At 45.1% G+C, this 13,188-nt stretch overlaps 1 protein-coding gene across 1 annotated transcript in view; it reads right to left on the reverse strand.

Moving 5' to 3' along the window:
- Window positions 1-13,188, reverse strand: part of MAB21L3 (mab-21 like 3) — a 69,125-nt gene that overhangs the window by 13,962 nt on the left and 41,975 nt on the right. The window contains exon 2 of the mRNA XM_032420833.1: window positions 6,754-6,996. Coding sequence (XP_032276724.1) covers window positions 6,754-6,801 — 48 coding nt within the window. The 5' untranslated portion in view covers window positions 6,802-6,996. The remainder of the gene's footprint in view (window positions 1-6,753; window positions 6,997-13,188) is intronic.

The following is a 13,188-nucleotide window of genomic DNA, read 5'->3' on the forward strand; positions in this document are numbered from 1 at the left end:
TCACAGCAATCTAGTGCTGTGTAGAGGTCTGTACGGGATGCTATGGGTACATAGATGCTATGGGTACATAGAAAAGGGAAATATCATCTGGTCTGGAGGCTGGGGTCTCTTCCTGGAGGCATAGTGTAGGGGAGTTGTATCTTGAAAGATTAGTAGGAGTTAGCTAGAAAGAGAAGGGTGTGAGGGTTGTTCAAGAAAGAGCAAATGGCAGGTATCTAGTATGAGGAGCACAAGGGGTTGCAATGGTTCCCCTATATTGCTGGAGAAGAGACTGCCTTGGAGGAGGATGGCGAAATGGGAGAATAAGCAGCAAGAGGTCTTGAAAATCAAGGAAGAAGAATTTCAAGAACAAAGTCAACATTAAGTGGCTGAAATGAGATAGGGCCCCAAAAATGTCCACAGTGTTTGACAACTAGAACAGGATGGATGTGTTCAGGGAAGGGGTGGGCATTTAAGCCAGATTGCAGTGGGTAAAGAGTAAGTGAGTGGGAGGTGAGCAAGCGAACACAGAGGTAAGCAACTCCTCCAGGAAGTTTGGCCGGGGAAGGGGAAAAAAAAACAGGGTTTTTTCGAAATGACACACAGGTTTGAACACATTTAAATGCTGAGAGAAAGGAGCCAGTGGGGAAGGAAGAGGCAGCAGGGAGCTAAACCACTGACTCAGGGTTTCCCAGCCAGAGCGTCATGCAAATCCAGAAACCTGGTGAGCAATTCACGTTGGCGCATCAGAAGGAAAGAAAGAAAGGTGCAAGCACAGATAAAAAGGTAGGAGTGCAGGAATCGGAGAGATTTCCTGTCTAAGGGCTGTTTTCTTTACAGAGCAGAAGACAAGGCAATGTGCTGAGTGAGGTGGGGAGGGGACCACAGGGGACTTCGGGGTGACAGACTTTGGAAATCACATCTCTGAGGAATGGGGGCTGTTCAGGCACCACGTGCGGACTGCCAGGCAGTCCCAAGATTCAGTTGTGGGGGGTCCACGGAGCTGTGGCATATCAGTGGGCTCAGTTGTAAGATGGTCTCCACACCTCAGCCCTCCAAAGGTAACAATGGAGGTGCTAAGGCGAGGGCTTGCTGGGCGGAGAAGGCTAAAGCAACAAGGGAAGGTTCCTGTGGTGGGCCATGTTTTCCAGCTGGGGGAAGAAAATGGACAAAACCATTTAGTAGATTAGGGAACACTGGAGAATGTCAGGGACCAGAAGTCTGATCAGGAATAGCGGGAGAGGGGCACCTGTGTGGCTCGGTCAGTTAGGCGGGCTGCCTTCGGCTCAGGTCATGATCCTGGGATCCTGGGATCGAGCCCCACATCGGGCTCCCTGCTCAGTGGGGAGTCTGCTTCTCCCTCTGCCCTCTGCCTGCCGCTCCCCCTGCTTGTGCTCTCTTTCTCACTATCTCTCTGTCAAATAAATAAATAAATAAAATCATAAAAAAAAAAAAAAGAATAGCGGGAGAAAGTCATACAAGGCTAACTAGACGGAACACCGCAGTCAGAGTGGTTGGGAAATACTCTTCTCAAATAGCTAATTTCTTAGACTGTGTTGAGCACTAAGGCTCAGCCACAAATCATCCAAGTCCACTGATGTGAGTTCATAGAACCCAAATGTCAGTAACATAGTGGTAGCTCTATACATGCGCGTACATTTTGTTTCCTGAGTTGATAAACTAATGAAAGATTCATCACCATATTGACACTGTCAATTTTGTTTTGAGAGAGAGAGCAAGCAGGAGGGGCAGGGGGAGAGGGAGAGAGAGAGAATCTGAAGCAGGCTTCACACTCAGAGCAGAGCTGGACAGGGGGCTCAATCTCAGGACCCTGAGATCATGACCTGAGCCAAAATCAAGAGTTGGATGCTTACCCATCTGAGCCACCCAGGCGCCCCGACACTGTCATATAAATTTTAACTGGTAAAAGCTTGAGAGAAAAAGTACGTGTGTGCGTGTACGATGAGTAGGTCTACCGGATAAAAGTTCTCCACTGTGAATCTCTTCTACAAATTCTGCCCTCACTGGATGATGGAATTTCCTCACAGGGCAGAGCTCCCAGGTCACACACTCCCTGGAAGACACCTGTAATCTCTCACTCATTATACATCTTTATGACTTGTTTTGATTTCTGAAAGTAGAAATCAGAATAAGGGAATACTTTTCTGGGCCTAGAGCTATAAATTCTGGTTTTGATTTCCTTCATCCATTACTGCCATTGCTATTTTGACTCGGGATCTTAGAATTGGAAGAGACCTCAGAAATCAACTTGTCTGGTGTCACTCTACAGGAGGCCAGAGCGATGGGTGGTTCTCCTAATGTCACACTGGCAGTTGGCAGTAGGGCTGGCCCTATGTCCAGGATCCCTCACTGCTCTTTCTGTCCCTCTGTTCCATATCCTCGAGTAGACGCTCCAGAAGTAATACCCACCTCGATCCTCTTCCTGAACCTAACCATGCCCTCCACTTGAACTGAAGTCAAGGCGCATGAAGTAACAGATCCAAAGTCTCCATTAATCTGGGCGTCACTGACTGTTCTGGCACCCACAGGCACCCCAGGGCAACACAGCAGGGGCCTGAGTGCGAGTCAGGTGGAAGCCTCTTCCCTGCAGGTGGTGATGGGCCGCGTCGCTGGCCACACTTCCTGCGGTCAGTTCTTCCCTCTACATCTCTATGGACCACGTGCTCTTCAGCAGCCCCAGAAGGGACTTACGCTGAAGGTTTCCCAGGCTCCGTCCCACAGACCACTCATCACTCCCTTGGTGTCAATCAGCACCCAGAAACCCCAGGAGGAGACCACAGCCTAGCAAGGTGGTGCAGGAAGATTCCATTTCAGGGTGTGGAAAAGCAGGGAATGGGGCCCGAGGCGGCTCTGTAGGGAGTGATCTTGGGGGAAGAAGGAGGTGCCACCACAAGCAGAGACCCGTCACATGCCCGAGCCCAGAAGCCCTTTCATGTGGGTCCAACTTCAGGAAGATACCAGGTGCAGCCTTGAGGCGGCCTGTCACCAGACCCATTCCACGGCGCAGCTTGGGAACACACGTAAGGGGGAAAGAAGGTCACTTCCGAAGAAGGAATCAAGGCACATTCAGTCCAAACGTGACCTCAGTGCGCGTGTGAGTTTCACTCGCCTCCCCCGAGGATTAGGTCAGTGAACATAGGTGTGCTTTTCTTTTTAAAAGCCTACCTCTGTGGATGGGACAAAGCACGAGCAGAAAGGAATTGGGTGAAATTAGCCAGACCCACAATGCTAGACCAGGGTTGTCTTCTCATCCTCCCCTCCATCCCACTGACCCCGGAAAGTTACACCCCGCTTGTTAGCGAGCCAATTCAGGAACTCTAATGAAGCAGAGTTTTTGCAAAAACAGTCATCAGAGGCCCCCTTGAAGGGTGCCATGTAGTTTCCGTGGGCCTCCCTCCAGGGCACGTGTACCTGTCCCCACACACGTACACTTCCCCATCCCAGGCCACCTTCCTCCTCCCCAGCCACAGCGTCTGGCCCACTGTTGCCCCACACATCATCTGCTACTATTAATAGCTCGAGTTCAGAACAATTTACTGTTTCAAATATAAATCAGTGAGAATTCAAGGTTATTGCCTATCATAACACCGTTCTGACTCACTTGCATTCCGACGTGCTTTCTTGAGACAGGTAGAGGGGCGGCGCTCAGTCGCATGCCAGGAATGTCACACAGGCCTGGCCCCCAAGAGCATGTGGCCCGTGTGGCTGTCACCCACGGTGAGTGCCCCTGGGGATAAAAGGCTGAGAACTTCCTGCCAGACATTTTAATTCTGGAATTGCATTAAATCCAATAATCGGATCTTTAAAAAAAAAAAAACACAGGACGAGCACCATCTCTGTCTTCCAGGATTAATGATCTAAAAGGATGGAGACGTAAGGTGCTACCTACAGATGAGATAGGCGGCCTTCCACCATCATATCCGCATCTTCTCAGACCCATTCTTCCCTGAGCCAGATGCCGGGGCCCCACAGACTCCATACAGCTGCACAAAACCCACAGCAACAGTGGCACCCCGGGGCTGGGACGGGAGGCCCTCCTGTGTGCAGGACCCTCTCTGAGAGCTAGCCCCCTTGAGCTGCCCAACAATCCTGGGAGGTGGATGCTGTGATTATCACTATTTTACAGAGGAGGAAACTCAAGTTCAGAGTGCGTAAGGAATTTGCTCTGGGTCCCGCCTGAGTCAGTAAGCCCCGGAACGGGGATCCATGCTGGGCACCTGGCAGCCCACGTTCGTAACCACTGTACTGCTCGGCCTCCCCAGGGACAAGGCTGCCGGGCACTACACCCACACTGACTGCTTGAACGGGGTTCCCTCCGCCAGGAAGGCCTCTCCAGTACTCCTCCACTTGTTAAAACCCCATGCACGCTCTCAGGCTGAGTCTCCACTCCTCTTGCCGCACCACACCTCCTCCCTGAGAGCCAACACTCCTCAGTTCTCCTCCAGCACCCTGTGGAAATCTCCGATGTAGCCCTGCGGTCTGCCATGTGTTATTTCCCTGTCTGCACAAGGAACATTCTCCTTTCACCCTTGGAGTTATGTGCAAAATCTGCAGGAGGGAGAGGGCCATCCTTAAAGACACCCCAAACACATTTTCCCTCTCAGTTCACAGGCCACATCCTGGACCTGGGTTTGGGGCACAGTGTTTTGCACACAGCGGGTGCTCAGTGTGTGTTTGTGGAGATCTAGAGGGGTTTAGCAGAGCAAATACGGCTTTGGAGTAAACCAGAATTTTCTTACCGACACCTCGCACTTTCACTATCTAGCTGTGTGACTTTGGTCGAGTTATTGGAGGTACTGTGCACGAGCCACACGGTTGCTGATAGATTCCAGGAATCCTGCCTGGGCCTCAATCTGCCAGCACCTTTTACACCATTCTTGTATTATCTTCAATGACTCCTAAAGATATTCTGACCACATCTGTGAACGTCAAGGGGAACGAAGATATCCGAGACACTATCGTCCCCTACAGAAACTTGTAAAGAATAAAACGAGATAATATTTAAGTTGCCACCCAAGATAATAATAGGAAAGGTGCCAAGAGTCAATATACAACTGATTGCCAAACAAATATTGTCAGTAATAATTACGACAGGAGTTCAAAGGGAAGCCAAAACATTCTGGGTTAGGGTGTCAAGGAAATCTTTCGTGATAAGGTAGGCTCTGAGCTGAATTTGAAGGATGAGTATGAGCCAGAGAAATGGAAATGGAGAGGAGAGAGGATGTGTCCCCTGGCAGGAGAGAGAGGATCAGCTCAGGCCTTAGGCTTTCTCAGGACATAGTATTTGCGGGGCATGCCCGGCAGACTCACCACCTACAGGGACAGAGGGTGGACGCACACGAGAGGAAGGGCTGAGGGGGGCGCAGGAGTGCTGCAGCCCCCAGACAACCCGTGAGCACGTGCTCTGTTGAACAGACACTTAGCCCCAATCCACGGTTGCCAGGCAAGAAACGGGACCTGTGGTTGCCAGATATCCTGATGTTTTCCTTTTTCCACAGAAGAGGGAAATCTGGATTTCTATGCAAAATCCCACTATTATGAAATGTTTGTAACAAATTTGAAAAAATTTAAAAATACTCTGCAGGCCAAAGAAAACCTGTGCACAGGCTGGATTCAATGTAGAGAGCACTGTTTAGAATTTCTGCTATTGGAGAGCAGGGAAACAGCGTGGAAAGATAAAGTATTACTTGCCAGGCTAAAAGAAATTTGGACTTTTTTTCTTTCAGAAAACACAGGACCATGGGAAAATGCCAGCCAGCACCCCTTCCATTTATAATAGCCCCCCAAAAGGGGAAATAATGGGAAATCACTTTGTTGGCTATAATTTTTTTTTTTTTTTAAGATTTTATTTATTTATTTGACAGAGAGAGAGAGAACACAAGCAGGGAGAGTGGAGAGGGAGAAGCAGGCTTTCTGCAGAGCAGGGAGCCCGATGCGGGGCTCGATCCCAGGATCCCGGGATCATGACCTGAGCCGAAGGCAGACGCTTAACGACTGAGCTACCCAGGCGCCCCTGTTGGCTGTAATTTTTATCATCTTTAAGCTTCCCCTATTTATCTAAGTGGTTTGCCTAAAAAATCAACTTATCACTGTGATAATGAACTCTGCTTTGTTTACTTGTGAAGGCATGTCCCTAATCTTAGACAAGTCCCTAATCTTACTTTAAATGTTTTAGTTTTACGGGTGGCTCTGTGCCTTAATAGCTTCATCAGTAAATGGAAAGGCTGAATTAAGTTAGATAATATGTAAGGTCCCTTCCAGTTCTAACACTCTAAGAGTCTATGACTCTCTACAGAAGAAATTCAATTAACTCTTAATGGATTTGTACTAAATATGTGATATATATTTTTAAATCTAGCAGTTTTACAGTTTCTAAAGGGCATTCTTAATTTCATTTACTCTTTTTCAATGACCCTATTATCACCCCCATTTGACAGAGAAGAAAGCTGAGGCTCAGGCAGGTTCCGTGCCTCCCTCATAACTACACCCAGTACCAGCGGCAGAGATGGAGTTCCAACCCACGTTCTAACTTTCTGTTTCACAGTCTGTACCCAATGGGCCTCTGGCACTAGAGTCTCAGAGAGAGGACTGAAATAAGGTTAAGTCCCTAAACACTCTTATGGGTGATGGTCTTGGCTTCCCGAGGAGCATTTCATGTATCTTTGGAAGCAGCCTGACATCCCTTCTGAATCCAGGTTGGTGGGGCAGGAGGGATGGGGTGGGAGTGTGGGAGAGACGCGTACCTGTCCTTACCTTAGTCATAAGGCAGTCTTCCAAGTCTCCTGCAGTCAGGGATTTCATGGCTTCTTGGTCAATCCTCAACGGAGCAGCAATGTCTTGGTTTGTCCGTCAGTGGAGGATACTTGCAGGTTGGTTTCCCAAGAATGTTAGTCTCGGTGCTAAATTTCTTTGAGAATGTGTACATGGACCAGAGACTGGCCTTCTCAGTTCTTCCCTGCAGCTCTCATTTCCAAATTGGGAGCATCTGTCTGTCATCTTTCGGGAATTAAAAAAAAAAAAAAAAAAAACGAATTTAAAAAGGAGAGTTGATGAAATTGAAACTGAATTTGAGTCCAACTTAATTTGACTCGATTTAGCTCTATTGACGGGTGCTTTGACCAAAGGCAATTTTCCCAAGTTGTATTTCCCACTCAGATACTTAAATCTCAAGATAGAAATGCTCTGTAGTTGGCTTCTTCCCCACCTTTTTATGCTCTTGTCCCAACACTAGATGCACCCAGCAGCCCAGTATCTTATATCTCCTTGTTCTTATCCTGTTGACAGTAAATATTCCTTGCCCTCCAATCCAGAAAATCCCACAGATTGATTTACCTTCTTTACAATAAACAAATAGGGAACTGCCAAACAACCAGCCAGGCACCCACCATTATGCCTACAAACAAGTGATCTGGTCTCATCAATCAGATCAGGGCACAAATAATTTGCATGTGGAAAAGCACACACACACACACACACACACACACACACACACAAAGGTACAAACAGAGAGAGGCATGCACACATGGACAGGCACACCCAGGAATAGCAGGAGAGGGATCCTTCTGCTCACCTGCTGACCTTTAAATAGAATCTTCCTCTTCCCACTTGAAAGCTGGCAGTAAAAATAAAGTCAGTGTAAACAGGGCCCTTGAGAGTCAAGGAAACACTCTTGTCTGGTTTTGCCAGCAAAACCATGTTGGAAAACAGCTCAGGCAGTAAGTTCCCAGTCTGGCTGGCTGGGGCTAGTTTTATTACAGAAAAAAAAAAAAAAAAAAATTCACAATGGCCTGATCTCCCTGAAGCTGGTAAACATCGGAGACTGCTATCAGATGATCTAAAGAAATTACAGCGCTTCTGGGAGCCCAGCTCACTTCTGAGCAATGCTCTGAACAAATGTCTTTCCAAACCCACCTCTGAGAGCTCAGCAGCCATGCTGGGTGCCTGGGCTACTCTGCTTTTGGTAGCCACTGTATTTGCGTAACTCCACGCTCTGCCCCGTCTGAAAGCCGCATCTGAGCCACACCATAGCAACCTGCTCCGCCCACCTCGTTAATCCAGCCTTCACACCAGCTTCTATAGATCCCTCCTGTTAAATACTGTAGTCAATTGAAATATTCTATGTAAAGATTGCAAAGCTACCTTTCCTCAAAACTGCCTTGATTTTCCATTTTCTTCTATTTGTAATTCAAAGTCTCCTTCGTTTGCTGTCAGATGCTCCCGAATATTTCAGAATCTTCTCTTGGCTTACCACTGGTCAGTCATTCCGAACTTGGTTTTTCACAAACAGAACATGAGCCTGCCTCTTGGAATTTCCTACAATTCAGAATCCCCTCTCTGCCTCATTTTCAACTTCACCAAAGTCCTCCCAGTTTCTCCCATGAGCTCTCGTTTTTTTTGTCCTTACTTCTACTGCACTGTAATCATTAACTTGGGATTCCCGGTCTTCTGGTGGGGCCTTTCCTACAGTTCTCAGCTTCCCCCAGAAGCCGTCATCAGATGCACAAACTTGCATCATTCTGTGCCTGGGGCTGCCCTTCCTCCATTGCCCCAGCACAGCCGCTGATCAGAATGTTGCAACTGGAATTCTTCTCTCACTAGGGCTCAGTGATGCTTCCCAGATGTGAACAGGGAGAACGACCAGCAGGCCAGCTGTAGAGCCTGGGAGAAGGAAGAAATCTATGCTCAGGGTGGCTTACTACATTCTAATTTTACCTGGATGCCATACCTGGCAAACAGAAGGTTATATAAACCCAACCAGTTCCTGACTCCCTGCTAGAGTTCCTCATGGGCAAAGTTCCAATATATAGGGCGGTTCCACAGTGCAGGCCCTCTGACAGATTGGCAAAGAAGACCTTTCTTTGTAGATACAGATCTCTGGCTAAGTGGCTTTTGGATTAGCAAATATTTATTGAGCAACAGTCTGCCTAAGGCACTATGTTGGGCCACAGAGAGGGATTCAAAGTTAACTCAGATTCTCCTTCTTTCTGGGGAAATAAATATCCTCATTTCTCATGACTCATACCAAACGCCAGTATGAACATGTAAACCAGCTTTGGCTCAATTTCTATTGTGAGGACCAAGAAGTTATTTTTTTAAAGTTAGTTTAGCAAGGTATTCAAAATCCTAAACCAACAATATGAAAGTCCTAGGAAGATAATGTCACCCCTGATTCACCAACAGAGGTGTTTCCTATTGACTTACCTAATGGCTGCTATTTTCCTTCCCAGGAGAAGGGTTGGCTTGACCCAAATCAACCTTAAATATACAAATATGTTAAAGTTCACCAAGGTCACAAACCCTGACATATTTTTCAAAAATTTCCTTTAGTTCTAGGGTGACTCAAAGCTGACAGCTCCAAGGACCAGAGACAATTGTCCATGCTGTGAGGAAGTCCCCAGCAGTGAAGAAGGCAGTGACCCTGTCTGTTCAGTATCCCCACTGTAGTCCAGTACCTAACACATAACTGACCCTCAGTAGTGACAAAAATTTGACTGCATTACACATGAAAGTGACATTCTCATATATAGGATATTTGGAGATGCATCAGATCACTTTATAAATTATAAGTTTAATTTCACACATGCACCTGTGATCTTTTAAATGACTATCATCTTTTATAGAGAGGCCTATTATGAAAGAACTTAGCATAGTACCTGGCACATGATAGGATCTCAATAAATATTTGTTTTCATATTCCATTTTCCTCCCTGGGGAGGGGAACCCTCCTTTTAATGTATGTGAGTAACTGTCCTGGTCTTATCTCTGGGGTAAGATCTTTCATTGGGTTGGTCTTCAGAGTCCCATCAAAAAGCTAGTCTCCTTTCCTGTCATACCAGAAATGGCAACCGAGATAGTTTGAGCTTGATCTTTATCTAGGTTCAGAGGTAGAAGGTCCCAAACTCAAACACCTACATGGGTTGGGCAGATAATAAAATAAATCAGGATAGAGTAGAACAATGGAAAGGGGTGGGGCCGATGGTGGACTCAAGAATATATTCCCTATCTAGGGAGGATATTCTAGGGTGTGTGTGTGTGTGTGTGTGTGTTGAAATAATACTGTACAATCAAATACTGGACAATAAAAAACCTACCTCTGCACTCTATACTCCTGTAATACCAATATCATTGCAGTCCTCTGAAAAATCATTGACATCTTCTCTGGAATTTACATAGGCAATGCTCTCTGCTTGGGTACTCTCCCCTATCTCCTTCCCCCTTCACTAGGCTAACTCATATACAGACCTTCTCTAATTCTCAAGGCTGAATAGGGGACTCTATGTAGTGCTCCTAGACCACTTGGAGGTTTACTTGTATCTATCACCTGTTGTACTATGTGCTCCTCGAAGGCAAAGTACTTGACACAGAGTAGGTACTCAATAAACATCTGCAGAATGAATGAATGAATGAATGAATAAACAAATGAATATATGAGGGTGGCCCCTTTTCTCATTCTTCAGTCTAATCCCATCCTACCTAGAGGCATAAGATAAAGCGAGAAAAGTAAAAGGTAAACAATGAATAGATGCTCATTCATTCACTTTGGGAGCACCATTATGAATAGTAGAAAGGGAATCAGATAATGTCCCTTTTTTTAAAAAAAAAGATTTTATTTATATCCGAGAGAGACAGAGACAGAGCTCAAGCACGGGGAGCGGCAGGCTGAGGGAGAAGAAGGCTCCCCACTGAGCAAGGAGCCCGATGCTGGACTTGATCCCAGGACCCTGGGATCATGACCTGAGCCAAAGGCAAACACTTAACTGACTGAGCCACCCAGGCATCCCCAGATAATGTCTGTTTTAAAAGCTGACTTCAACTCAGAAAGAGCAGAGAAACAGGATAAGATATGTTTGCATGTGAAAGAAGCCACTATTCATAGCCTAAAACTGTCAGGACTGCTGAAAAACTGGCCAATAATTAGAAGATGCCACGTGGATCTTGGAATCCAAACACCCATGTGTCTTTGTAAAAGTAATGGCTCCATCTGGCCATGTCAATAAACAGTACATTATTTCTTAGCTGCAATTATTATCCTAATACACCCAGAAAGAAGAGAAGTCCTCCAACATCAGCCTGAAGGGAGAAAACATGTGTTTACTTAACACCATGACTCTACCACTGCTATCACCTGTGATCAAAAGAAATAATGAAAAATAATTAGTGCTATCAACCCCAGCTTTCTATGCAGCAAAGACAACCTATTTTAGTTACAAAATAGTATATATCAAATGATCCCAGTTTGGGCTAGGGGAAAGGAAAGGAGACTATCTAGAAATGTTTCCATCTCTCTGTGTGTCCACCCATCTATATTTCTGTGCACTGGAATGTCATTCTGGATTTTCCTCATGCAAAGGGCCCACGCTGAAAGGTAACCCAGAAACTTCTTTTTAACAGAGACCCGTTGTTGATGTAATAAAACTCCTGCTATGGCTTGGATGACAATTTATTTTCAAATTAAGTCATAAGAGATGTTTCCATTTTTGTATCTCCCTGCATGGGAAGCAGAGTTAGTTGTATTTTCATCTGAAACTTTTCCTTAAGTCAGAGTACAGCTTCCTCCCTCTGCACTGAGTTATGTGAGCCTGGCATATTTTTCAGTTGACACCACGAAGAACACAGTGAGAGTGAGGAAAGTGTTTAAGGAAGAAGACATTTGGTTTTATTAACTGGTTACACCATGAAGTTACCTGGTAACTTTATTGATCTATTCAGCTCAGTTTCCATCAGGTCTGAGCTAGGAGGGGGCAGGACATAGGTGATAGAGAGGATCAATTGCTGCTAGTTCTCGGGCCCACAGGGGACTGCTTTCTCCCCCATCCACCCTCTATTGCTCATGACCCATGACAAATATTTCTGGGGTTTATTTATTATTATTTTTTAGTTAAAAGAGAGCCAGATAGAAGATACAGACACAGAGATCAATGGAACAAAATAGAAACTCCAGAAACAGACTTACACAAATACAGCCATTTGATCTTTGACAAAGCATAAACACAGTTTGGTGGAGGAAAGATATTCTTTTCAACTAATGGGTATTGGAACAATAAGTCATCCATAAGGAAAGAAAGAAACCTTAATATAAAGCTCACACCTTACATAAAGATTAACTCAAAATAGACCATAGGTCTAACTGAAAAACATAAAACAATAAAGGTTTTAGAAGAAACACAGGATAAATCCTTGTGACTGGGGTTAGGCAGAGAGGTCTTAAAAATAAAACCAAACAGAAGATTCATTAAAAAAAAACTGAACTGATAAACTGGACTTCATCAAATTTAAAAATTTTGTTCTTCCAATGATACTGTTATGAGTATGAAGAGACAAGCTATGGACTAGGAGAATATATCTGAAAACTACATACTCCATAATAGACTTGTATCCAGAATATACAAAGGACTCTCAAACTCAACAGCAAGAAACAAATAACACAATTAAAGTATGGGAAAATAACTGTAATAGACACTTCACCAAAGAGGATATAAGAATGGCAAATAAGCACATAGAAAGATAATCAAAATCATTAACCATTAGAAGAATGCATATTAAAAACATGATAAGATACCATTACTTACATACTTACTTGAATGGCTAAAATACTGACAATACCAAGTGCTGACAAGTACTTGGGGCAACTAGAACACTATACACTTCTGCTGGGAATGTGAAACGGTACAGCTACTCTGGAAAATGACATGGTGATTTCTCATAAAGTTAAATATAAATTTGACCCCCAACAATCCCACTGCGAGGTTTATAGCCTAAGGAAATGAAACTTGGTTTATATAAAAACCTGTATGTGAACACCTGCAGCAGCTTTATTTGTGATAGTCCAAAGCTGGACATCCCCCCAAAACTATTCAACAGGTGAATGGATAAATAAACTGCGAAACTTGCACACCAGACTACTATGCAACAGCAAAAAGCAACAAACTACTGGTAAACACAACATGGGTGAATCTTAAATACACCATGCTGAGCAAAAGAACCAAGGTTACATACCATGATTCCATTTATTTGGCATTCTGAAAAATTCTCGAAAAAGATCAAGCCATAATTGTGGAGAACAGATCAGTGGTTGCCAGGGTGTTTGGGGTGAGGTGAGGATGTGACTATAGGCAGATAGCTGGGGGAACTTTTGGGTTGGTGGAAATGTTCTGTGTCCCAGTTTTGGCAGGGTTTTCTTGAATCTAT

The sequence above is a fragment of the Phoca vitulina genome, unplaced genomic scaffold (assembly GCF_004348235.1).
Source record: "Phoca vitulina isolate PV1807 unplaced genomic scaffold, GSC_HSeal_1.0 scaffold2, whole genome shotgun sequence".
NCBI lineage: Eukaryota > Metazoa > Chordata > Mammalia > Carnivora > Phocidae > Phoca > Phoca vitulina.